This window comes from Notolepis coatsorum, assembly GCF_963971535.1.
Source record: "Notolepis coatsorum genome assembly, chromosome: 13".
NCBI classification, from domain to species: Eukaryota; Metazoa; Chordata; class Actinopteri; order Aulopiformes; family Paralepididae; genus Notolepis; species Notolepis coatsorum.
This window is the reverse complement of record NC_140177.1, coordinates 88,674,615-88,698,253: the sequence shown is the minus strand read 5'-3', so window position 1 is coordinate 88,698,253 and position 23,639 is coordinate 88,674,615. Positions and strand designations below refer to the sequence as shown.

Here is a 23,639-nt window from a genome sequence, read left to right as displayed (position 1 = left end):
CAACCCTCCTCCCCCCCCCCCCCCCCCTCCCCCGCCAAGTCGTTGACCGGCTCGGCCCTGACTGGCTCAACAGGAAATGAGAAAAAATCCCCTTGACCAATCAAGTGGGAAGGAGGGGTTTATTCGGCACCCCCTCACAAAAAACCATTTTTCCATACACACAATAACAACTGTAGCATTTTGAGACCTTTGGTAGAACGCTAATGTATAGCGTAAGCTAATACAATGCCCGCTACCCACAGACTGTGAACAAGATTTATAACAAAACCAAGTCGTGTGTGTGTGAATCCTACACCCGCTTTCTATGTTGTACATAGAAACAACACTGACAGAGAGTATAACGGCTAGGCCGTGGAACGTGTGTATATGAGTATTACTGCAACTAACACAACAGTGTTGTGGATCAACATTACTTTGCTTAAGCAACAGATCATACAACCAGCTTCTACCTGCATGTGGAGCGTCAGGCTAAGATAGAACCTTTCTATGACTGAGTGTATGCTTGCAGACCTTGCTTAATCTCATAACACGAACGTGCCTCATCCCTCAATGTAGCAATGCAGATTCACATTTCGCAACCTCATCATATGTATTGTTGAAGAAACACACAGTTTGTTTGGCCAAATAATATAGTCCCCCTTTAAGGGGACTTTTTATTTATTTAGGCACAAAATTATCATGAGGGCCGGGGAGGGTATAGAGGGGACCACAGGGGGAAAAAGTCACTCAGCGGCGTCTGCTGCCTCGAGCCGCTCGGGTTTTGCCACCCCGAGAAGCCCCGGAGGGACGGTAGTTAATCGGCTGCTGGTCTCGTCGTTCCCTACCGTCTCCTCCGGTCGTGGATGGGCCGGCGGCAGCATAATCACCGTCTCTCCTCCTGGCCTTCTTGGACGGGCCAGCAGTGGCGGCGGAGGCAGTGGTAGGCACGGCGGAGGGAGCTCGACGTTGTGGAAGCCTTCTGCAAGGACGGGAGGCGGAAAATGGGGTTGGAGAACGGATCTCTCCTCTGCCATCTCTCTGCACGTTGAGGTCATCAGCTGCAGGGCCTTCCCGAATAGTCCAGCATCGGAGAGGTTGGCCGTCAGAAGAGGGGCTCTCTTCTTCTCTGGCACTCGAGCCTGCTCCAGCAAAAGGTGGCGCTGGTTCAGGGTAGCCAGGGCCCACACTTTCCGAGAGACTAAGGCCTGCACCTGGGTAAGATGCAGTACAGCTGCTGCCGCCTGGGTGATCTGATCGCGTTGCACCTCGGTCAGATCCGTGCCGCCCATCATTATCCCCGATACAAATCTAACCAGCTGCGCGATGTTAGAAGCAGCAGCCAGCGACTGTGTACCAGCGATAAATGACTGGTCACCCCAATATGCCAATCGCCTAGCCGATTTTCCTTGGAGAACCGGCTTGCATAACGGCTCCCACACCACATCCGGACAGAGGAGAGCGGCCATCGGCCTATCAAGCCGTGGCACGCCCTCTCTCATACCTTTGACCAACCCCGCCACCCGCGTAACTGGTACGTAGGCGGGGGTAAGTCCCATGATGTGAGACACCACCTGGCCCCGACGAACATAGGCCCCCATTGAGTGGAAAAATGGGTAGACAACGTCCACCCCTCTCACCGGGCGACGCTGCCAGAGATGACCTATGAGATCATCGGGGGTAGGAGCAGGCAATGGCTGCGGCAGCGGCACGCCGTTTGCAGCGGCAGCTACCGCCATGAGCTCGGGGAACAAAGCCTGCAGTTCCCCCTGCTGACCTTCCTCCACCGAACCCGCATCCCTCACATGCAGCAGGCTTCGACCGGTTGAGGAGCCACAGTCTGATGTGGCTTATAGCAGGGCATCCTGCCGATGAGGCCGAGGTGGTTCCCCGACATCCTCGAACAAGGCGCCCCAAGGAGACATTTCTCCCCCCTCCAGTGTTACCTGGACAGGAGGGATACTCGTCTCCACAGGGCCTTCAAACAAGAATCCGTCCGACTCTTCCATGTAATCCTCAGTTTCCATCGGGCATGCAGAGACCGACGCATCCTCGCTGGTCTCCAGCAATTCCCCAAACCCAGGCCGTTCGCGCCTGCAGGACACCATCTTGCGACGTGAACGGGCAGACGTGAAAAGTTTGCGTCGCAAATCCTCCGGAACCAAAGGAACCGGCCGCTCACGAACGGACGATTCCCCGGAACCAGAGTCGGGATCAGGCCACCGCCGGGGCGGCGGCACCGATGCACCGGCTCCTCGGAGAGGCAAACTACCCATCGGCTGTCTCCTGGGCTGGGCTGGCAACCACAAAAGTGGCAGCAGCCCCGCACCAGCGCGCACGACAGAGGCGGGAATGGAGAACCGCTGGTGAAGAGTGGGTCTACTCTCCGAGGTAGACATTATGACTTAGATTTTCCTTTTTGAATAGTTATGAGAGAAGAAAGAAATAAGCACAATGTAAACACGTCTCAACTTTCTTCAACTAGCAACACGTCAAGTGGGGATCTCCGAAGGCACTTCCTTGTGGTGAAAGCGAAGAAGGAGGCGAGTAGGTGGCCACACACCTGCTTATGAAGGTAAGCTGATGAGGGGTGTGGTCAGACGAATATTGGGATAAAGGTACATTGTGGAATTTTATTCAGTGCACGTGCACAAGCGAGGTACAGTGCTTGAGTGACGCCGAGCGAGAGCCGTTACGATACAGAACATAGGAACAGTTGTTTTCTGCCTCGTTTAAATCCACACCGGCGTTTAGCATCCCAAACAACTTCAACAGCTATTATTAACCCTTGTATAGCATATGGCACATGTAAGCATGCGTGTTGAGAGTTAGCAGTGTCTAACTGTGGTGCAAGCTGCGAGCCAGCTAGCTCCAAACAACACAACGGTGATTAACATGGAATTCAATATCCACTTCCTACTGTATTCGCTTTATTGAAAATCTGTTGTTTATTTTTTAACTTGCTCATGTAAAATATACATACCCACCCCCCCCCTCCCCATTTCCTTTTCCTGTTTGTGTTGTCATGCTTGTGAAAAGCACTTTGGTTGTGAAATGTTATTTTTAAATAATTTGTTTGTATTATTAGTATTTTTTAATTATTATTATAAAAGTGACTTATTGTACTTGACTTATAATAAAGAGAGCAAGGTTCTTATCCTGATTATGAAAAATCCAAATAAGATTCCAGGAGCATTCATGTGAAAAAGAGCATCCATGCTCTATTTTAGCAAGCCTACCTTAAATAAAGGACAGAAAATAAAACGCATGCATATCTAATTTACATGATTAGAAGAATTATGGTAAACTTTATATTACCAGCTATACGTTAATATAATTAACCAAGTTCACATTGACTGTGAGATGGAGAATTGATTAGACAGGAAGTGAAGAGCGGAACAATGTAGTTCAGGTGATGCGCCAGGTCCCCCTAGGTGACGGTTTCCGCCATCTCACGTTAGAGGAGTCTTGGAGTTAAACTGAGCAACACGTGTCTTCATTCCTCTTGATCACTATCCTATACTTTCAGGTCAGTACACGGTGAAAAGTACCGAAAACACTATCGTTAGAGGTTATAACGTTAGGTGATATGAGTAACAAGAATTGTGAAATGAGTTGAATGTTTAACAACGTCAGTAAGAATATAAAATATGTTATGTGCACGCACATTGTGATATGCATTGGCCGCGAGGGAAGATGACGTTTTCCACGTTATCAGATACTAGCAGCGCGTACTTGCCGCTGGGGTATAAAAGACGTTATTATATTAAGGTACTGTACATTGTGACTTGTTTATTCAATGCTGAAACATGAGCGCTTGATTATAATGTGAACTAAGGTCGTTTGACTATAATGTGAAATAAGGTGACCTAATGAAAATATGGAATAAGGGTAATCACTATCCCTGAAAATGTGTCTGAAGGCCGCAGTATGCATATGCAACCAGTACATGCCACTAATACACCAGTCAGAGCTGCATGCTAATGAGACACCATTTTGTGAAGTTTTAATAAAAGCAAATGATTCGAGGAAAGGAATATTTCCCATGAAGTTTGAGAGCAGTCTTGAACTGCCCCAGGTGGGTTGTACGGTAGAGGTGGGTTTGACTTTGGTGTTCATTGAACTGTTGGCATTGGTGACACGTGATGACCTGTTGTTTCAATAGCACCTTGTAATAGTATTTAAACAACTGTTTAAGCCTTTGGCTAAAAGAGGAATAGTTAAGCTATTTCCCCCATCTCTCCCTTTCCCCCCCCCCCACCTCTCTCTTTCTCTCTCTCTCACTCTCTCTCCCGCTCTCTCCCTCCCTCTCTCTCTCTCTCTTGCTCCCGCTCTCTCTCCCTCCCTCCCTCTCTCTCTCTCTCTCTCTCTCACTCTCTCCCTCTCTCTCTCTCTCCCGCTCCCTCTCTCTTCTCTCCCGCTCCTCTCACCCTCCATCCCTCTCTCTCTTCCTCTATCTTTATTTCCCCCTCCCCCCTCTAGCTACCTATCCTCTCGCCCCCTCGTTTAAAGGTGTGATCTTACACTGTGAGTTTTCCGAAAAGCTCACACGTGCACGTGCAGAGCGAATGTTTGGTATTACAGTAAAGATAAGTGTGAATATGTCGCTTATGACTTAAGTGAATATCTGAACAACCATTGATATTGAACCCAAGAGGCATTATGTAAATGATTTAAGTGAATATCTGAACAACCATTGATATTGAACCCAAGAGGCATTATGTAAATGATTTAAGTGAATATCTGAACAACCATTGATATTGAACCCAAAGGAGGAATATGTGAAAATAATAGAAATTAATAGTTTGGTAACTATTGACACTGAAGAAATGTGCAATTGATGATGTAAATATGATTTTTGCATGAATGAAGTTGAATTGAGAGTTTTCATGACAATAAAACTCTCAGAGGAGTCTTGGAGTTAAACTGAGCAACACGTGTCTTCATTCCTCTTGATCACTATCCTATACTTTCAGGGAGTGAATGCTGACCGGCTGCGAACATGATTTGTTCCGGTACCCAGTAGCCCATTGGGGCCGGTAACAAACTTTGGGGGCTCGAGTCCGGGATCTGTCCCCTACACCACCATCAGAGGAACAGGTCCAGTGATACCAGAGCCGCAAGACCGACGTACCAGGGCCACGAGACCAAGGAGACAAGACGTAGCTCCAACCAGGTGCCAGTTGAAGGGGTGTCCATCGAGTGAGGCCAAGGAGGAGCTTCACGTCGTCGGAGCTGCACTGCTGAACCGAGGGGTCAACGCACGCCAGTCACCAGAGAGAATCGCCGTTGGTGCCGAGGGCCACAACGACTCTTCAAGCCGCATTACACCACTATCGAGAACACACACACACAATGTCCACTGCACGAGGAGAACTGTTATGGAACATTAAGAAGAACTTGTATAAACTATCGGGCACCGACCTCTCCAAGGTGGCACAGGACCTTAACGTCAACCAGGACGACGTAGACAAACTGAGTCCGAGTGAAGAAGAGAACTTTGTGGTTTCTTACATCCAATCCGAAGTCTTACTAAGCCTTGAAGACGAAGGTATGGGCCAATTATTGATGTTAAATGATGCAATATGTAAACTAATGCATTCCTATGTAACTGTTGAATCACACCTTGATGTATCTAATGATAATGTGACCCAAGTAATGCGCAGCTCATCCACTTTGACACCACACCGTACCCCTAGGCCCAACCCAAACCCCAATAGTATGAGTAGACACCCACGTTTTCAGCCCACCTCGCCCGCCAACCCCACGCCACCTTCAGTAGAAGAACTGAGGAGAGTGTACGAGGAGTTGGGGGAGGGACTACGATGGTATGAAGTTACCGTGGCACCACCAGAGACAATGAACGACGACCAAGGTGAGTCACTATCACACCCACCGATAATCCCAGAGAGAATGGTTCCTTTAGCCGACCTCCCCTACCTCCAGCGCCGAGAGTTTAAGGTGCATGGCGGCCTAATTGGAGACCAGAGTGCTGACATGAGTTACAACAACCTCAGTAAACAAATTGACGAGGGAGGCAGAGAGGGTTTTGCCGAAGCCGAAGTAGTCCGTGGCGTATTGAGGATAATTAAACCAGGTACTTTTAAAGAGATGCTCATAAACAAAGATGAAATGAACATCCCTGAACTCAAGGGCTTCCTTTGATCACACCTTGGTGAGAAAGCAACTACCGAGATGTTTCAAGAGTTAATGTGCACCAGACAGCTTGAACAAGAACCACCCCAACAGTTTCTATATCGCATGATTGGATTGAAACAGAAACTCCTTTATCAGTCAAGACAGACCAACACAGACATTTCTTATGATCCCAGAACCATCCAAGAGGTCTTCCTTCACACTATCTATCAGGGCCTTGGAGTGAAACATGCTGATCTCCGACAGAGATTGAGACCCCTCACCGTAAACAACCATGTCACAGATGAGGAAATTCTCAGCCAAGTAATGAAAATAATAAGCGACGAGAATGAACACCAGCGCAGACTCGGTCAGCTCCCCCACCCAAAGACAACCCATGCACACACCGCTAAGGTGGACACAGGAGAATGTCAAAGTGACGACCAGCAAAGGAGCACCGCCGTCGACCACCGAAACTTCCAGACCATACAGCAGCTCAGTACCCAGGTGGAGACTCTGATACACATGATGGCCACTTTAATTGAGCAGCAAGTAGCGAACGCCCAGATGTCACACCCAGAGCCACCGCCAGCCCGAGTACCTCCCCTCCTGTCCCGTCCTCCCCCTCAGCCACCTCCCAACCAATTCCCTCAACCCACGTTAGATCAACCACCCCTCCAAGTAAACCGAAGAACAGCGATCTGCCCAAAATGTACAGAACAGAACCTGCAAGAATGTAACCACTGATTTGCCTGTGGGGAAGTAGGACACCAAGCAGTGCATTGTTTAAAGCGACCTAAGTTTCAGGGGGACGTTGCCTGGGTGGCCACCCTCAACGTAGCCTCACCAGGTGAACCACAAATGGAGCCCCTGCAGACCATTAGCCATGATGAACTGGTGAAGGAACAAAGAACAGACCCTGCGATTGGAAGAGTTATTGATTTAAAGGAACACAACACACCCCCAACAGACAACATCATGAGGAAAGTTGACACACGCACAAGGAGGCTCTTGAGAGAGTGGAACAATAAAATGGCCTACTGTACAGGAGAACCATTGGTCGAAGACAACTGGTCCTGCCTGCCACCTACAAACGGATGGCTCTTATCCATCTACATGACAACATGGGCCATGCCGGCATAGAGAAAGTCCTGAATCTAGCTAGGGAGCGATTCTACTGGCCATTCATGAAAAGAGAGATCGAAGAGTACGTAACCAGAACATGCCCATGCATTAAACAGAAGAAACCCCTCCCCGTCGATCTCCTCTTTGGTCTCATCACCGATGAAGAAGAGGAAACCCCAAGAGGATATGGTCTAATAGCAAGCGCAAACAGTCAACAGTCAAGTACAAAGGGAAAAGGACAGTATGACAAGAAGAGCAAAGGAGTAACCCTCCGGACTGGGGACAGAGTCCTCGTACGCAATCTCAATGAAAGAGGAGGTCCGGGTAAGCTGAGACCATATTGGGAACATACTATCTACATCGTGAGAGAGCAGCTTGGAACCAACCCTGTCTTCAAAGTAAGCCCAGAGGCAGGAGGCCGTCCCATCCGAACCCTGCACCGAAATCTACTTCTACAAGTGAACGACTTACCCATAGAGGCTGCTCCGGGTCAGATCATGAACGCACCCCTGTCCCAAAAGAGAACTAAGAGACCCCCCTCACCCCTGAAGATCACGGTACAGTACACAGAGACAAGTGACTCCGAAGAGGAGGGAAATAACTATCATTACGGGCTACGAAGGCCTGTAAAACGCCAAAGACCAATGAGTATCCCACCAGACCAAAGTGTTGTCTGGAAGGTACAAGACAAGCCGGAACGGAGAGAAGTTCATCAGGGAGCCACGTTGAACTTGAACCAGAAAGAGAACCGATCATAGAGGAGGAACTGGAACTACACAGCACAAGTGAACAGGATGTGGATTCAAATAGTTCATCAAGTGGAGGACGTTTCAGACCCTCATCTTCAACACCCGATTCCTCTAAGACAGTCCACCCGAGAGAGACCACCGGGGTATGTGTTCACCTACCCATCTCTTGGTCAACCAGTGTACCAAATGCGGCCCACTGTAAGCACACAGTTACCAACACCCGGTAGTGGTACCCATCTGTGTTACAAACACCCCTATATGTATCCTGGTCGCGTGAATATTAAAGGCAACCAACTTGTGTTCAGCTTTTCTCTGATTGGCCGCGACCCCCCGCCCCCACGCGGCAGGCAAGCGGCAGCTCCAAGGAGCAAGCGGCAGCAGTGGAGGACACAGGCTGCTGACTGATTATGAAATGCGCGAGGCAGATTCACTCGTCACTGTACATCACTTCTGAATGATTATGAAATGCGCGAGGCTCCAAGGAGCAAGCGGCAGCAGTGGAGGATGCAGGCTGCTGACTGATTATGAAATGCGCGAGGCAGATTCACTCGTCACTGTACATCACTTCTGAATGATTATGAAATGCGCGAGGCAGTCACTGTACATCACTTCTGAGTTCTGAATGATTATGAAATGGATTATGAAATGCGCGAGGCAGTCACTGTACATCACTTCTGAATGATTATGAAATGCGCGAGGCAGATTCACTTCTGAATGATTATGAAATGCGCGAGGCAGTCACTGTACATCACTTCTGAATGATTATGAAATGCGCGAGGCAGATTCACTTCTGAATGATTATGAAATGGATTATGAAATGCGCGAGGCAGTCACTGTACATCACTTCTGAATGATTATGAAATGCGCGAGGCAGATTCACTTCTGAATGATTATGAAATGCGTGAGGCAGTCACTGTACATCACTTCTGAATGATTATGAAATGCGCGAGGCAGATTCACTTCTGAATGATTATGAAATGGATTATGAAATGCGCGAGGCAGTCACTGTACATCACTTCTGAATGACTTCTGAAGTATAAACAAACTATACTGCTGTGACGATTTTGAATATCTTAACATGTATTTAGAGCACCTGGGGGAGCCTCATGCGCATGCGAGGCCACTCTCTGCCGCGCCGCGTCTGCCGCGTCTATTTCTGTTACTGACAACACACAGCGCGGATGCTAGGGCGGTCACGTGGCCGTGTGGCCAATCAGAGAAACGCTGAACGAAAAGGCGAACACAAGTTGGTTGCCATTAATATTCACGCATCCTGGTCACCTCCCGTCCAACTCACAATATCAGTATTTGCCCACAACCTATCCGATCCATTGTTTCTAAGCCACTGGGAATAGATTGATATATGCACATCCCATACGTACTGGGGAATGAAAGTAATTGAGTAATGTTTATATGGTTAACATGATCTTTGGACATGTTCGAGTTTACAGTTGAAGTTGTTGGATTTTTCTTTTTTTATATACACTTTTTCTCCTCCTGTTTTTCTGTGTTTTTCTCCCATCCCAATTTAGTTGTCATGCCAATTCCCCCCCGCCCCTTACTGGTCATTGCTCGCATGTGCCCCCCACTGGTAGGTCTAGGGAGGGTTGATAGATACTATCACATGTCCCCTCCGATACATGCGGAGTCAGCCAGCCACTTCTTTTCACCTGCCAGCGCGGACTCTCATTGGTGAGGTGTAACGTGTGGGAGGCTCACACTACCCTCACCATCTCCCTTCCTCGCTGTGCAGGCGCCCTGACCGACCTGTAGGAGTCGCTGTTTACAATGACCAGATTACCACCCACCGGCTTCCCTCCCGCTGACTCTGCCAATTGAGCCAGTATGACGGCCGGCCAAGCCGGAGGCAACGCTGACAGCCGGATTCGATACCAGTGTCTCACGCGTTGGTGGCGAGCGCTTAGTCAGTTGCGCCACCCAGCCTCTAGTTGTTGGAGTTTTTGAAGTGTTCAGACCAAGTGTCAGGAGCCACTTTTGTTGGTCGGGGAGTGTGTAGTATCCTCAAGAATATGTGAATAATCTTGTGTAATTTTTGCAATGGTACATATCTAATTTACATGATTAGAAGAATTATGGTAAACTTTATATTACCAGCTATACGTTAATATAATTAACCAAGTTCACATTGACTGTGAGATGGAGAATTGATTAGACAGGAAGTGAAGAGTGGAACCATGTAGTTCAGGTGATGCGCCAGGTCCCCCTATGGGACGGTTTCCGCCATCTCACGTTAGAGGATTCAGGTGATGCGCCAGGTCCCCCTATGGGACGGTTTCCGCCATCTCACGTTAGAGGAGTCTTGGAGTTAAACTGAGCAACACGTGTCTTCATTCCTCTTGATCACTAAACTATACTTTCAGGTCAGTACACGGTGAAAAGTACCGAAAACACTATCGTTAGAGGTTATAACGTTAGGTGATATGAGTAACAAGAATTGTGAAATGAGTTGAATGTTTAACAACATCAGTAAGAATATAAAATATGTTATGTGCACGCACATTGTGATATGCATTGGCCGCAAGGGAAGATGGCGTTTTCCACGTTATCAGATACTAGCAGCGCGTACTTGCCGCTGGGGTATAAAATATGTTATTATATTAAGGTACTGTACATTGTGACTTGTTTATTCAATGCTGAAACCTGAGTGCTTGATTATAATGTGAACTAAGGTCGTTTGACTATAATGTGAAATAAGGTGACCTAACGAAAATATGGAATAAGGGTAATCACTATCCCTGAAAATGTGTCTGAAGGCCGCAGTATGCATATGCAACCAGTACATGCCACTAATACACCAGTCAGAGCTGATTGCTAATGAGACACTATTTTGTGAAGTTTTAATAAAAGCAAATGATTCAAGGAAAGGAATATTTCCCATGAAGTTTGAGAGCAGTCTTGAACTGCCCTAGGTGGGTTGTACGGTAGAGGTGGGTTTGACTTTGGTGTTCATTGAACTGTTGGCATTGGTGACACGTGATGACCTGTTGTTTCAATAGCACAGGGGTGGCCAACCAGTCAGAGACTAAGAGCCACAAAAAAATTACTGTGGTACCACAAAGAGCCACACCATATACCAGCGTTTCTCAACCTTTTTTTTCAGTCACGGCACCCTTCATGTGTTTATAGGTCTCACCCTCTGGCCTCTGAAGTTGCTAATGTCTTTTTTATTTGGGCCTCACAGGGTTAAAAGTACCCTGTGAGACCCACGGTTGCAAAATTACCAAATCACTTTTAGCCATTTAAAAAAACAATGTTTATTTAAAAAATGTTAAAGGGGAACTATTTGACTATTTCTTTCACTATTTGGGCACTTTTACACAATTCCTGTGAGTCTATGGAACACCTAGGTTTTTTTCCCAAAAAATGCATTGTTTTGTATTTCTAATCAAGTACTAAAAACCGCATTTTTCTACCTCAAGATCTTAAGCCGTTTTGAGGCTGGGCTCCAACCACTGTGTGGCCTGGTGCCAACTGCCACATCAACTGCCACATTATTATGCAGCTGAGAAATCTCTGACATCACAGATATGCACATTTTCAGATGACTCAGTTCAGTGAGGGTGAATATTGTGAGAGGAGAATTGGAAGAATTCGCCAATATGAGAATTAGAGACATATATCCTATTAATATAAGTCCACATAGCTAAGAAACAATGGTAAACACTGAAAAAAGCCATTTATAAGATAGTTCCCCTTTAAGCACATGTATAGTCAATTGGTCCTGTTGTTCAGCCTCACAATGCTATTTGATAGTAAATGTGTTTATATGTCCCACCCTCTGGCCTCTGAAGTTGCTAATTTCTTTTTAATTTGGGCCTCACAGGGTTACCTCTTAAGCCCGAGATATACAGTAAAAGTGTATATTTTCAGCATTATGTTTGTTTACCAATTATTTTAACTGTTATTAGTGAAATATAAGATTATAGAAATCTCAGGGCATTGAGTCGGAAACCGGCGCATATTGACAGGAGGAAGTGGCACAGCCAAAAGTGAGTGTAGTCTTTTGAAGGAAGAGACTCAGGGCTTTCAAATTTCGAAAAACTACCCTACCCAGCTCACACCAGCCCCTGTCAATCATCCGACTTCTGGATTTACTTTTTAATTTCTCTTATTTTTTGGGATTATCTCCCACAAACCTGAACGTTATTGCCATACAACAGAACGCAGTTAGTTTCTCTACCTTTCTGTGAACGTCTTGCAAAAAACGGTGTTGCAATATGATGAAAAATGGTGGAGAAATTTACATTATAAAAAAGATGGCAGAATTCAGTTCTGTATCTACAAAACCTTCTGTTTAATCATCTTCCCTTTATTCATTTGCTTAGATTTTTTAGGTCTGGTCAATTTTAGCATGGTGTTATTTACAGTCAAAGATATTAGAATTGATATTCTCCTTTGGTTCATTACAATTTACTCAAGCCTAGTAACAGACACACTATTTCTGACACTGATCCATATATGTCCCTAGATTCAGATACCAAGAACATGCAAATGGACCATTTAAAAAAAAATTGTAAATGTTTATTCTACGTCCTTATGGAATGAGTGACATAAAAAAAAAAAAGTAAAAAAAAAAAAAAAAAGGTAAAAAATAATAAAAAAAAAAAAAAAAAAAAAAAATTATTTTTTTTTATGGATGGAAGAGCCGCACATTGACGGGCAAAGAGCCGCATGCGGCTCGCGAGCCGCGGGTTGGCCACCCCTGCAATAGCACCTTGTAATAGTATTTAAGTGAATATCTGAACAACCTAAGGATATTGAACAATATTGAACCCTAAGGAGGAATATGTGAAAATAATAGAAATGAATAGTTTGGTAACTATTGACACTGAAGCAGACTAAGAAATGTGCAATTGATGATGTAAATATGATTTTTGCATAAATGAAGTTGAATTGAGAGTTTTGATGACAATAAAACTCTCAGAGGAATCTTGGAGTTAAACTGAGCAACACGTGTCTTCATTCCTCTTGATCACTATCCTATACTTTCAGGGAGTGAATGCTGACCGGCTGCGAACATGATTTGTTCCGGTACCCAGTAGCCCATTGGGACCGGTAACACATGCACAAACCAACGGACCCAAAGAGCACAGTGGTTGTAGAGATGCTCCTTCAGAGCACTCCATCAATTCATGTCATTGGGAGTTCCCGGCCATGCAGACACTCTACTCCCTACCTCGTGCTCATTTTCCAGCATCTGCAAACGTTTTTTTTTTTTATCTGTGTGTTTTTTGTTACTTTTTTAACAGTATATAAAAAGTGTCTCTTATGACTTGAATTCACAATTAGTAGCTCAACAATCTGAACTGGTCTGATAAACCTTGACCAGCTGTGCTGCAGACCATCCAAATCCTTCTAGTTTATCTTTCTTTCTTTCTTTCTTTCTTTCTTTCTTTCTTTCTTTCTTTCTTTCTTTCTTTCTTTCTTTCTTTCTTTCTTTCTTTCTTTCTTTCTTTCTTTCTTTCTTTCTTTCTTTCTTTCTTTCTTTCTTTCTTTCTTTCTTTCTTTTTTATTATTATTTTTTACTTACTCACTAACATAGGAAAACATGTTTTCTGCCTTATAATTTATTTATATATAATAAAAAAAAAAATGTCTACCTCGTGCTCATATTCCAGCCTCTGCAAAAATGTTTTATCTATGTGTTTTTTGTAACTTTTTTAACAGTATATAAAAAGTATTTTTTTAACAGTATATACAAAGTATTTTTTAACAGTAGGCTATATAAAAAGTATTTTTTAACAGTATATAAAAAGTATTTTTTTAACAGTATATAAAAAGTATTTTTTAACAGTAGGCTATATAAAAAGTATTTTTTAACAGTATATAAAAAGTCTCTCTTACTTCCAGTATTCTTCGCTGGGGCTGGTTCTCTTGGTGCGGTTCACCACCACCTCCTTGACGGTCTCCACCAGGGACTCCTTGACGCTCTCCACCAGGGACACTGTGGCGTTGGCCAGGCTGGCGTTGAGGCTGGGGTCCACTACCCCGCTGCAGTGCTTCGTGTTCCAGGGGTTGTTGCAGTAGGTCCAGGGCAGCAGGCTGGTCATAGAACTGAAGAAGTAGTAGAACGCAATGCAGATGACCACGTTGTAGTAGATACCGATGTAGGTGGACACCACCATCATGCCGTAGCCCACACCTGGAAAGAGAGAGAGAGAGAGAGAGAGAGAGAGAGAGAGAGAGAGAGAGAGAGAGAGAGAGAGAGAGAGAGAGAGAGAGAGAGAAAGAGAGAGAGAGAGAGAGAGAGAGAGAGAGAGAGAGAGAGAGAGAGAGAGAGAGAGAGAGAGAGAGATAAGGTGGAATAATGATGGCGTAAGAGTTGGCAGATGCAACACAGGTGCAGATGGACACCATGGTTGCCCATCCTGACACCATCCCCATCCTGACACCATCGCTATTGTGACATCATCGCCGTAGCCCAAAACATAAAGGAAGATGAAGAGAATGATTCATTTGGAAGTGTGGTAAACAGAACGGTGCGGCTGTTCCCTAAGCCTAATGAACGCACAGAGAAGAAAAGGGTATGTATCTGCTTGTCTAACTCCAGGGTAGATGGCAAATAAGCAAATTTCCAAAAAGTTGGCGTGTTCCTTTAATGGCGAGGAGGAGAGCGGAATTCATCATAGAGTCAGACAGACTTACTATTTTAATGGAAGCAGACCAAGCAGGTTATTGGTTTTGAAACTTTAACAGAGTGAATCCCGGGGCATCGATATATATAATTAGATCACCCAACCAAAGGACATACAGTAAATGCCACATTTCACACTTCTTACCAGGATCTATATAGGTCTCATAATTTTTAACCAGAGAAATGCAATTTCTTAAATATTGCCTCATAACCTCAATGGAGCTAGAGACAGCACTGAAACAAACTACTAAAGGTAAATCGCCAGGCCTAGCTGGATTCCCACTGAAACCTCTGCTGCTGGACCTCCTGGGACCAGTTTTACTTCATTAAATTCTGTCTGCTATTGAAAATGTGCCCAAGAAAGGGAAAGACCACACGGACTGTGCCGATTTTAATCGACTGTGTGGATTGTGTGAATGTGAATGAATATACAGAGATGATGATGATGATGATGATGATGATGTGTGGGGGGTATATACGTGAATATGCAGTGTAACATAACATGTTGAAATTTAATTAAAACAAATAATTGTTCACAAAAAGAAGGAAGTAGAGAGCTGCTAAGACAGGCTGCCATCCACCATGGTGCCAGTATATCAGTATATACTGTCAAGGCCAAACAAAGCAAAATGCTTATCCAGGGTGAGTATCAGTCATGAAATCATCACTGCAACCATGTTATGAATGTGCACAACCCAACGCCTTTAAAGTCTGCCCCAGTTGTCAACATCTACTGTATATTGTAGCTTGATCAGAGAAGTCTACACACTAGCTGACATGAGCATCATCATCATAATTTGTCACTAAAATGTCAACCATCATAATATGAATTATGTTTGACCCTTTGAGTCCAGTTAGTTTGAGGAGTTCTACACTCTTTGATCCTGTGATTAGAGCAGGGGTCCCCCTTCAGTTACAGGCATCAATTTCTTCACCATCTCATCGACTAGACATCTGTAGAATTCTGGACTTGATCACATCTCAGAACGACGCAGATGGGGTTCCCTGGGACAAGAACCTGACCAAATGTGGGTCCACGGCCTGATATGTATCAACGTGAGGGTCCTTGACACGGAGAGGTTGAGAGTCACTAGCAGCTGAGGTGATGTGCTGGCAGGTCTTAGCAGCAGACCGCTGAATGTGAAGACTCCTTGCAGAATCCATGAACACTGACCTCTGACCTCACAGCTCATATAGAGCAGGGGTTCCCAAACTTTTCAGGCCAGGACCCAGAAAATAAGGCGTCAGAGAGCCGTGGCCCAATGCACATCGTCAGGCTTTTTTTTTTTTTTTGCCAGGCGACCGATTTTTTATGCCAAATATCACTTCAATCCTATTAAGTTAGTTCAAGTTAGTTATTCATTTATATGTGCTATTTATGAGAGGGCTAACTTGTTGCAAAATAATAATGATAATAATAATAGCCTCATTAAAATACTATTGTTGCTTCGGTTGTTTTCAGCGTTTTATGTGCATAATCTGTTATTTAGTTTGAAATGTTCGTTGAAATAAGTAGATTTTTCGTTTTTGTTTATTTATTAAGTTAATATAAAACCATATAGTCACATTTTAGAATACAATAGAATAGCATTTTAGAATACAACTAGAAACACTGTCCTGGCCTGCTTCTAAGTTCAGTGGCCTGACAAAAAAAAATTTAAATTAAAAAATTTAAAATGTAAAAATTTAAAATAAAAATAATTTTTTTTTTTATATATATATATTATTTTTTTAAATCATCTCGCGGCCCACCCGTGGCTGCTCGCGGCCCACCTTTGGGTCGCGACCCCGTCTTTGGGAACCACTAATCTCCAGCTCCAAATGCATGTTTTAGTGTAGAAAAGTTGAATGGTGCCTTCTTCCACCATTTTGTTAATTCTACCACTGGGTATTGTTTGAACTAATGACCACCAGTGATTTACAGGTTAAGGAGGACTGGGGCGAGTTTGGTCCTTGAAGTGTTTGCAATTGAAAAGTCACTACAGCAGTAGGGGCTCTGTGGCCCTGACAAGAGACTACTGTACTGACACTTCCCATCTCTATCTCTCTTGTTCCGTCTTTATAGCTCAATTCCTTTCATAATAACGTCTGTCCGGCACGCACGCACGCACGCACGCACGCACGCACGCACGCACGCACGCACGCATGCAAACACACACACACACACACACGCACACACACACACACATACACACACTCTCACACGCACTCTTTCCATACATTCACAGATTTCCTTTGATCATTAAAAACAGGTATCTTCATCAGAATGGTCCATGGTCTATCAACAAAGTAACAATCAACATATTTCATATTTTATACCACGGCACTTTTTTAGTACACATCAAATCTTTAACGTTTTCTCACCTTTGAACATGGGGCTGATCTTCCAGACTCCCAGACAGCCCTGACTGGCAAACTGACCAAAGGACAGCTCCAGGAAGAAGAGCGGGATGCCACAGAACACCAACATGATGAAGTAGGGGAACATGAAGGCACCTGGAGCAACACAAACACATGTTACTTAATACTGGATAATATGAGGTCACAAATGCAGAGGTGTAAAGTACTTAAGTAATTGTACTTCGTTACAATACTTAAGTACTGTTTTGGGGGATTTGTACTTTACTCAAGTATTATTTCTGTATAGCCTACTTGTAGTTTTACTTAATTACATTTCAGAGAAAAAAAACATACTTTTTACTCCTTACATTTAAAATGCAGACCCACAAAGTACAAATCTCGCAGGTCCAACCATTTTAATTAGTACATTTGTTTGTTTCTCTGGCCGAACTAACGTTAACGTTATTAATCCTGTGGCCACACCAGCCAATCAAATCCCCATCAATGGCAAATTAACCCGCCCATACCCATGCTGATTGGTCCTTGTGGAAGACTAGAACGCGGGATCTTTGATTAAACACCTGCTACCAGAAGAATAGACGGTCAGAGTGACGAGCTACAGAAGATGGCCACAAACAAAAGTACGAGTGATGAAGAGGACAAAACGGAACATTTCATTGCCCCGGAATAAAAAAGGTTTTTACTTTTACTCAAGTGTGTTTTTAGCCAGATACTCTGACTTTTACTTGAGTACGATTCTGAGACGGTACCCATACTTTCACTTAAGTATAATTGCTGGGTACTTTTTACACCCATGCACAAATGTAACTTTAGTTATATGAGTTAGGATAGAGCTTCAAAGCTAACACTATGGTAATCATCTAACCATAATGCTAGTTTTGAAGGGAAGCATTGACTGACAATATAACGATGGTTATGAATGTAACTCAGTTACTTACAGTTAAAATGATAGTGGTTCCCATAGCCACACTTTCCTAAATATGTGCAGTAGGCTGAAAAAAAAGACCTGTTGTATAATGTTGCAGATGAAGAGTGTTCATGGATCTGTGTGTGTGTGTGTGAGCGTATGTGTGTGCATGCGTGTGTGTGTGTGTGTGTGTGTGTGTGTGTGTGTGTGTGTGTGTGTGTGTGTGTGTGTGTGTGTGTGTGTGTGTGTGTGTGTGTGTGTGTGTGTGTGTGTGTGTGTGTGTGTGTGTGTGTGTGTGTGTGTGTGTGTGTGTGTGGGTATGCAGCGACCCTCTGGTGCTGCATGAATGTAAGTAAGTAAATGAGTACATGAGTTTCAATATGGCCACCCGTGATGTCATAGGGGACATTGAATCCTTGTGTTGTGTTAATTACAGCTCCACGAAATGATGTAGATGAAACAATAGCAATACATTGTCTTACAGGGACTGCTACCATATCATTTAATTGAGCTGTAATTAACACAACACAATGATTAAATGTCCACGATGATGGTGGCCATATTCAAACAATTTACTCTCAATAACTGTCAAACTAAATGAATGTGTGCAAACACGTTTATAGAGTTTTTGGATATGCGTGAGATTATGTGCAAAATAAATCAGCATTGTTTTTTTGCTGGAAGTGCCCCTTTAAAGTGACTAAAAAGATCTAAAAATATAATCTTGAAAAGTCTGAATACAAATATGACTTGGTAACGTGAGACTTCCTGCAATGTACCCTCTTCCGTTTCCAGCTGTGTATCACCCAATGGCACAGCCGACATGCTCCAAGCCTGGCTACTAAACCTGCAAGACTAACATAGATATTTTGAGTGAAAACATGTCAAGGGGGCGTGATGTCAGGGAATGGCCTGGGTTATTGAGCACACTGTACACCACATACTGTATATTGCTCATGTAGGCCTATGAGCCAACTCATCATTTAAACAAAGAGGATGGTGGCGAGGTAAAAAGATTGTGCTTTGACATGCATTGTATTTAAAAATAGATGAATGCTATCCCCCTAACACCTCTTGCATAGGGAGTGAGTGAACTACTTTGTGGAGAGGAGAGGATGCAAAATTAGGTGAAAGGAGAGGAGAGGAGAGGAGAGGTGAGAAGAGAGAAAAGGAGAATAGAAGAGATGCGATTAGGTGAGAGGAGAGGAGAGGTGGGGTGAGAGGAGAGGAAATTAGAATAGAAGAGAGGAGATTAGGTGAGAGGAGAGGATGGGAGAGGAGAGGAGAGGTTAGAGGAGAGGAAAGGAGAATAGAAGAGAGGAGATTAGGTGAGAGGAGAGGCGGTGAGGTGAGGGGAGAGGAGAGGAGAGGAGAGGAGAGGAGAGGAGAGGAGAGGAGAGGAGAGGAGAGGAGAGGAGAGGAGAGGAGAGGAGAGGAGAGGAGAGGAGGTGAGGTGAGGTGAGGTGAGGTGAGGGGAGGAGAGGAGAGGAGAGGAGAGGAGAGGAGAGGAGAGGAGAGAGGAGGAGAGGAGAGGAGAGGAGAGGAGGCGAGAGGAGAGGAGAGGAGAGGAGAGGAGAGGAGAGGAGAGGAGAGGAGAGGAGAGGAGAGGAGAGGAGAGGAAACGAAACTAAACTAAACTAAACAAAACAAAACGAAACGAAACGAAACGAAACGAAACGAAAGGAAAGGAAAGGAAAGGAAAGGAAAGGAAAGGAAAGGAAAGGAAAGGAAAGGAAAGGAAAGGAAAGGAAAGGAAAGGAAAGGAAAGGAAAGGAAAGGAAAGGAAAGGAAAGGAAAGGAAAGGAAAGGAGAATAGGAAAGGAGATTAGGTGAGAGGAGAGGAGAGGATCTGTGGTTACAGACTATTTTCTGAACACTGTGCAAAAACAGCATTCAGCAAAGTCAGCAGTTAATCAGTCAGCCACTTGGAAATCAGCAGCTGTTCTCTTCTCCCAACAGTATTTAACACCACCAGGTGACCTCTTTCATTGTATCTCAGGCAGGGGAGCCTCATTATATTTTCCCATGCATATACTGATCAGTACAATTATGACATTTGTTTAACTACATTATTATCAATAATATGGCCATGCTTTCTCATACCTCTTCCTAGTTCCGTGACCTTAGTGACCTTCCCTGACCTTTTGTCTTAGGTCTATGGGTGCCCATTTCAGATTCAGAAATCTAAATAAAATGGCACTAGACATTGCTGGTGTCTATGTCCTGGACGGCAGGGCCAAATTACTGTAGGCCCTGGGGCTGTTCACCATCAGTAGGCCATTTCACCTTTTACCTGTCTCCTGTTTTCTCTAGAAATGAGTCCTAACTGTTATTCTCACCTTTATCACCATGATGGTAATTAGGAACTAGGCTAACTATCCAATTACTCTCAACTAGGCTACAGGATGATTCCATACAATATGAAGGGTGTGGGTCCCCACGGGCAAACACACAAACACAAACCATTACTCTGTGGGACAAATGTGCACAAACAGCCTGCAGCCCCAGTAGCCCATCTGTTCATCTGGCACAGCTGACAGGATACAAATACATAATCAATATCATTTATATCAGTTGAGCCAGAGTTATTTGTATTTTATAAGGGTCACTCATAGGGAGCAAAAACCCTCTCTCCCATAGAGACCAGACCCTGATGCCCAGGGCAAAGACCATGCCAGGACTAATCAAATCAACCCCCTCCTATGGTACAGTCTCCTCCCCACCGTATGTATATATTCTCCTCCCACCATATGTATATTTCTCTCCCACCCACCCCCTCCTAATGTAGTCTCCTCCCCACCATATGTATATATTCTCCTCCCACCATATGTATATTTCTCTCCCACCCACCCCCTCCTAATGTAGTCTCCTCCCCACCATATGTATATATTCTCTCCCCACCGTATGTATAATTATACCGCCATCTTTCTCCCGGGTTGGTGTGATCACATGACTGACAAAGCCGTGCAGTGATAGGCCAGAAGTCAGTTCGATTGCATCCAGGCTCGATTGCTTATCCTGTCTGGGTAGCCCGGATGATGGTTTTTTACATCGAATTCTATACACCGCAATTATGCAGCGAATTTTTTACATTGAATTTTATACACCGCAATTATGCATCGAATTCTTTACATTGAATTTTATTATGCATTCGAATTTTTTTACATTGAATTTTAAACACTGCATTTTATTTCACATAGGTAAATTCGGAGCAAACAAATTCAGATACATGTATTTTCAAAGTAATTATTTTCAATGCTATAAATTCGGTGTCTGATCAAATTAAAATACTTCTGTCACTCATTTAATTCCATAAACCCTTTCACTACCACACTACAGATGGTTAACCATCTGTAGTGTGGTAGTGAAAGGTTAACCTTCTGTAGTGTGGTAGTGAAAGGGTTAACAGGGAACTTCCACTACAGTTCATCGGGAACAGTGACCGAATGCCAATATGCTGTGTGTGTGTGGGTGTATGCATGTGTGTGTGTGTGTGTGTGTGTGTGTGTGTGTGTGTGTGTGTGTGTGTGTGTGTGTGTGTGTGTGTGTGTGTGTGTGTGTGTGTGTGTGTGTGTGTGTGTGTGTGTGTGTGTGTGTGTGGTGTGTGTGTGTGTGTGTGTGTGAGAGAGAGAGAGATTGAGACTGAAGACCTGTTATTTCTACATAAGTCTACGTACCTCCTCCGTTCCTGTAGCAGAGGTAGGGGAACCTCCAGACGTTGCCCAGGCCCACAGCATAGCCCACGCTGGTGAGGACAAACTCTATCTGGTTTCCCCAGTTCCCTCTCCGCGAGTTCTCATCCTCCTTCTTCCCTGGCTCCCTGGAACTGCTCCATTCTACAACACAGAGAGAGGGAGGCCATGGTAACACGATGGCCATGTGAATGACTCTTTTCCTTCTTATGTCTCCTAAAATCTATAGAGAGGAGAAGAGAGGGGCGGCTATGTGGCGTAGTGGGCAAGGCGCTCACCACGAATGACGGAGATGCTGGGCTCGCCTGTTCGAGCCCAGCGCTCCACATTTGCTTTCAGTTTAGCTGGTCGTTCATACTAATACACATTGGCCGTATTAGGGGGTGGGAAACTGATGGGTGGGGATCGGGCGTTGTGGACAGCGACTCTTACAGGTCGGTTGGTGCGCCTGCGCAGTAGAATCAGGAAGTGTCGGGGGCAGCGTGAGCCTCCCACGCGTTACTCCTCGCCACTGAGAGATCGAGCTGCGCAGGTGAAAAGATGCGACTGCTGTTACCTCAAGTACCGGAGGGGACTTGTGCTATGTATGACTTAGTCCACATTGCAGCCGGCTTGTGGGAGGCAAGAAACAGCGTTCGTGACAGGGGAGGGTTGAATTGGATGATACGAAATTGGGATGGGAGAAAATATAGAAAATGGGAGAAAAAGTGGATCAAAAAAAGAGAGAGGAGAAGAGAGGAGAGATGAGGTGAGAGGAGAGAAGAGCAAAGAGGGGAAGAGGAGGTGAGAGATGTGATGAGAGGAGAGCAAAGAGGGAGGAGATGAGAGATGATGTGAGAGGAGAGGACAGAAAAGAGGGGAAGAGGAGATGATAGATAATGTAAGAGAGGGAAGGGAAGAGGGGAGGAGGAGATGAGAGATCAGGTGAGAGGAGAGAATGGGAAAGAGGGGAGGAGGAGATGAGAGATATGTAAGAGGAGAGAAGGGGAAAGAGGGGAGGAGGAGATGAGAGATGAGGTGAGAGGAGAGGAGAGTAAAGAGAGATAATGTGAGAGGAGAGAATGGGAAAGAGGGAGGAGGAGATGAGAGATGAGGTGAGAGAGAGGAGAGAAAGATGGGAAGAGGAGAGGAGAGAAAGAAGGGAAAGGAGAGATAAGGTGAGGAGAGGAGAGGAAAGAGGGCAGGAGGAGATGAGATAGGGTGAGAAGAGATAAGAGGAAATAGGGGAAGAGGAGAAGAGATATAAGGTGAGAGAGAGGAGGGAAGAATAAGAGATGAAAAAGACAGGGGTGAAGGAGGTGTTGGAGGGATTGAAGAGGAGGGAAGAGGAGAGGATAGATCGAATAGAATATAAGTACTTTATCAATCCCGAGGGAAATTCAGCACTACAGTTCGCTCACAGTAAACATTTACACAAAAATCTAAGACCACAAATCACAAATAAGAATACAATACAGTCAGTGATATACATTATAAATATGTATATACATTCTAAAATATGCAGCCAGAGGTGGAGGAGGAGAGGTGTTGGAAATGAGAGAAGAGGGCAGGGAGGGAAGGGGATTGGTGAGATGTTGGAGGAGGATATGCGATAGGGTGAGAGGTGAGGGAGAGGAGGGGAGGGGAGGGGGAAGATATGTTGGAGAGGAGGAGATGAGGTGAAGTGAGAAGAGGAGAGGAGGAGGAGAGGAGAGGGAGGGGAGGGAGGGGAGGGGGAGATATGTTGGAGAGAGAGATGAGGAGTGAGAAGGAGAGGAGAGGAGAGGAGATGAGAGGAGAGGGAGGAGAGGAGAGGAGGAGAGAGGGAGGAGAGGAGAGGAGAGAGGGAGAGAGGAAGAGGAGAGGAGAGGAGAGGAGAGGGGAGGGGAGAGAAGGAGAGAGAGAGGAGGAGAGAGGGAGGGGAGGGGGAGGGAAGGGGAGATATGTTGGAGAGGAGGAGATGAGAAGAGAGAGAGAGGAGAGGGGAGGGGGGAGATATGTTTGGAGAGGAGAGATTAGTGAGTGAGGAAGAGAGGTGAGAAGAGGAAGGAGAGGAGACC

General features: G+C 45.0%; 1 protein-coding gene across 1 annotated transcript in view; it reads right to left on the bottom strand.

Moving 5' to 3' along the window:
• The window catches only part of slc6a9 (solute carrier family 6 member 9), a gene marked incomplete at its 3' end in the record, with an annotated part of 74,632 nt that extends 57,496 nt beyond the window's left edge, over window positions 1-17,136 (bottom strand). The window contains exons 1-2 of the mRNA XM_084327190.1: window positions 17,005-17,136; window positions 13,851-14,148 (exon numbers count right to left, since the gene is read on the bottom strand). Of these exons, the coding sequence (XP_084183316.1) occupies window positions 13,851-14,148; window positions 17,005-17,128 (422 nt within the window). The 5' untranslated portion in view covers window positions 17,129-17,136. The remainder of the gene's footprint in view (window positions 1-13,850; window positions 14,149-17,004) is intronic.
• Between the last annotated feature and the right edge of the window lie 6,503 nt (window positions 17,137-23,639).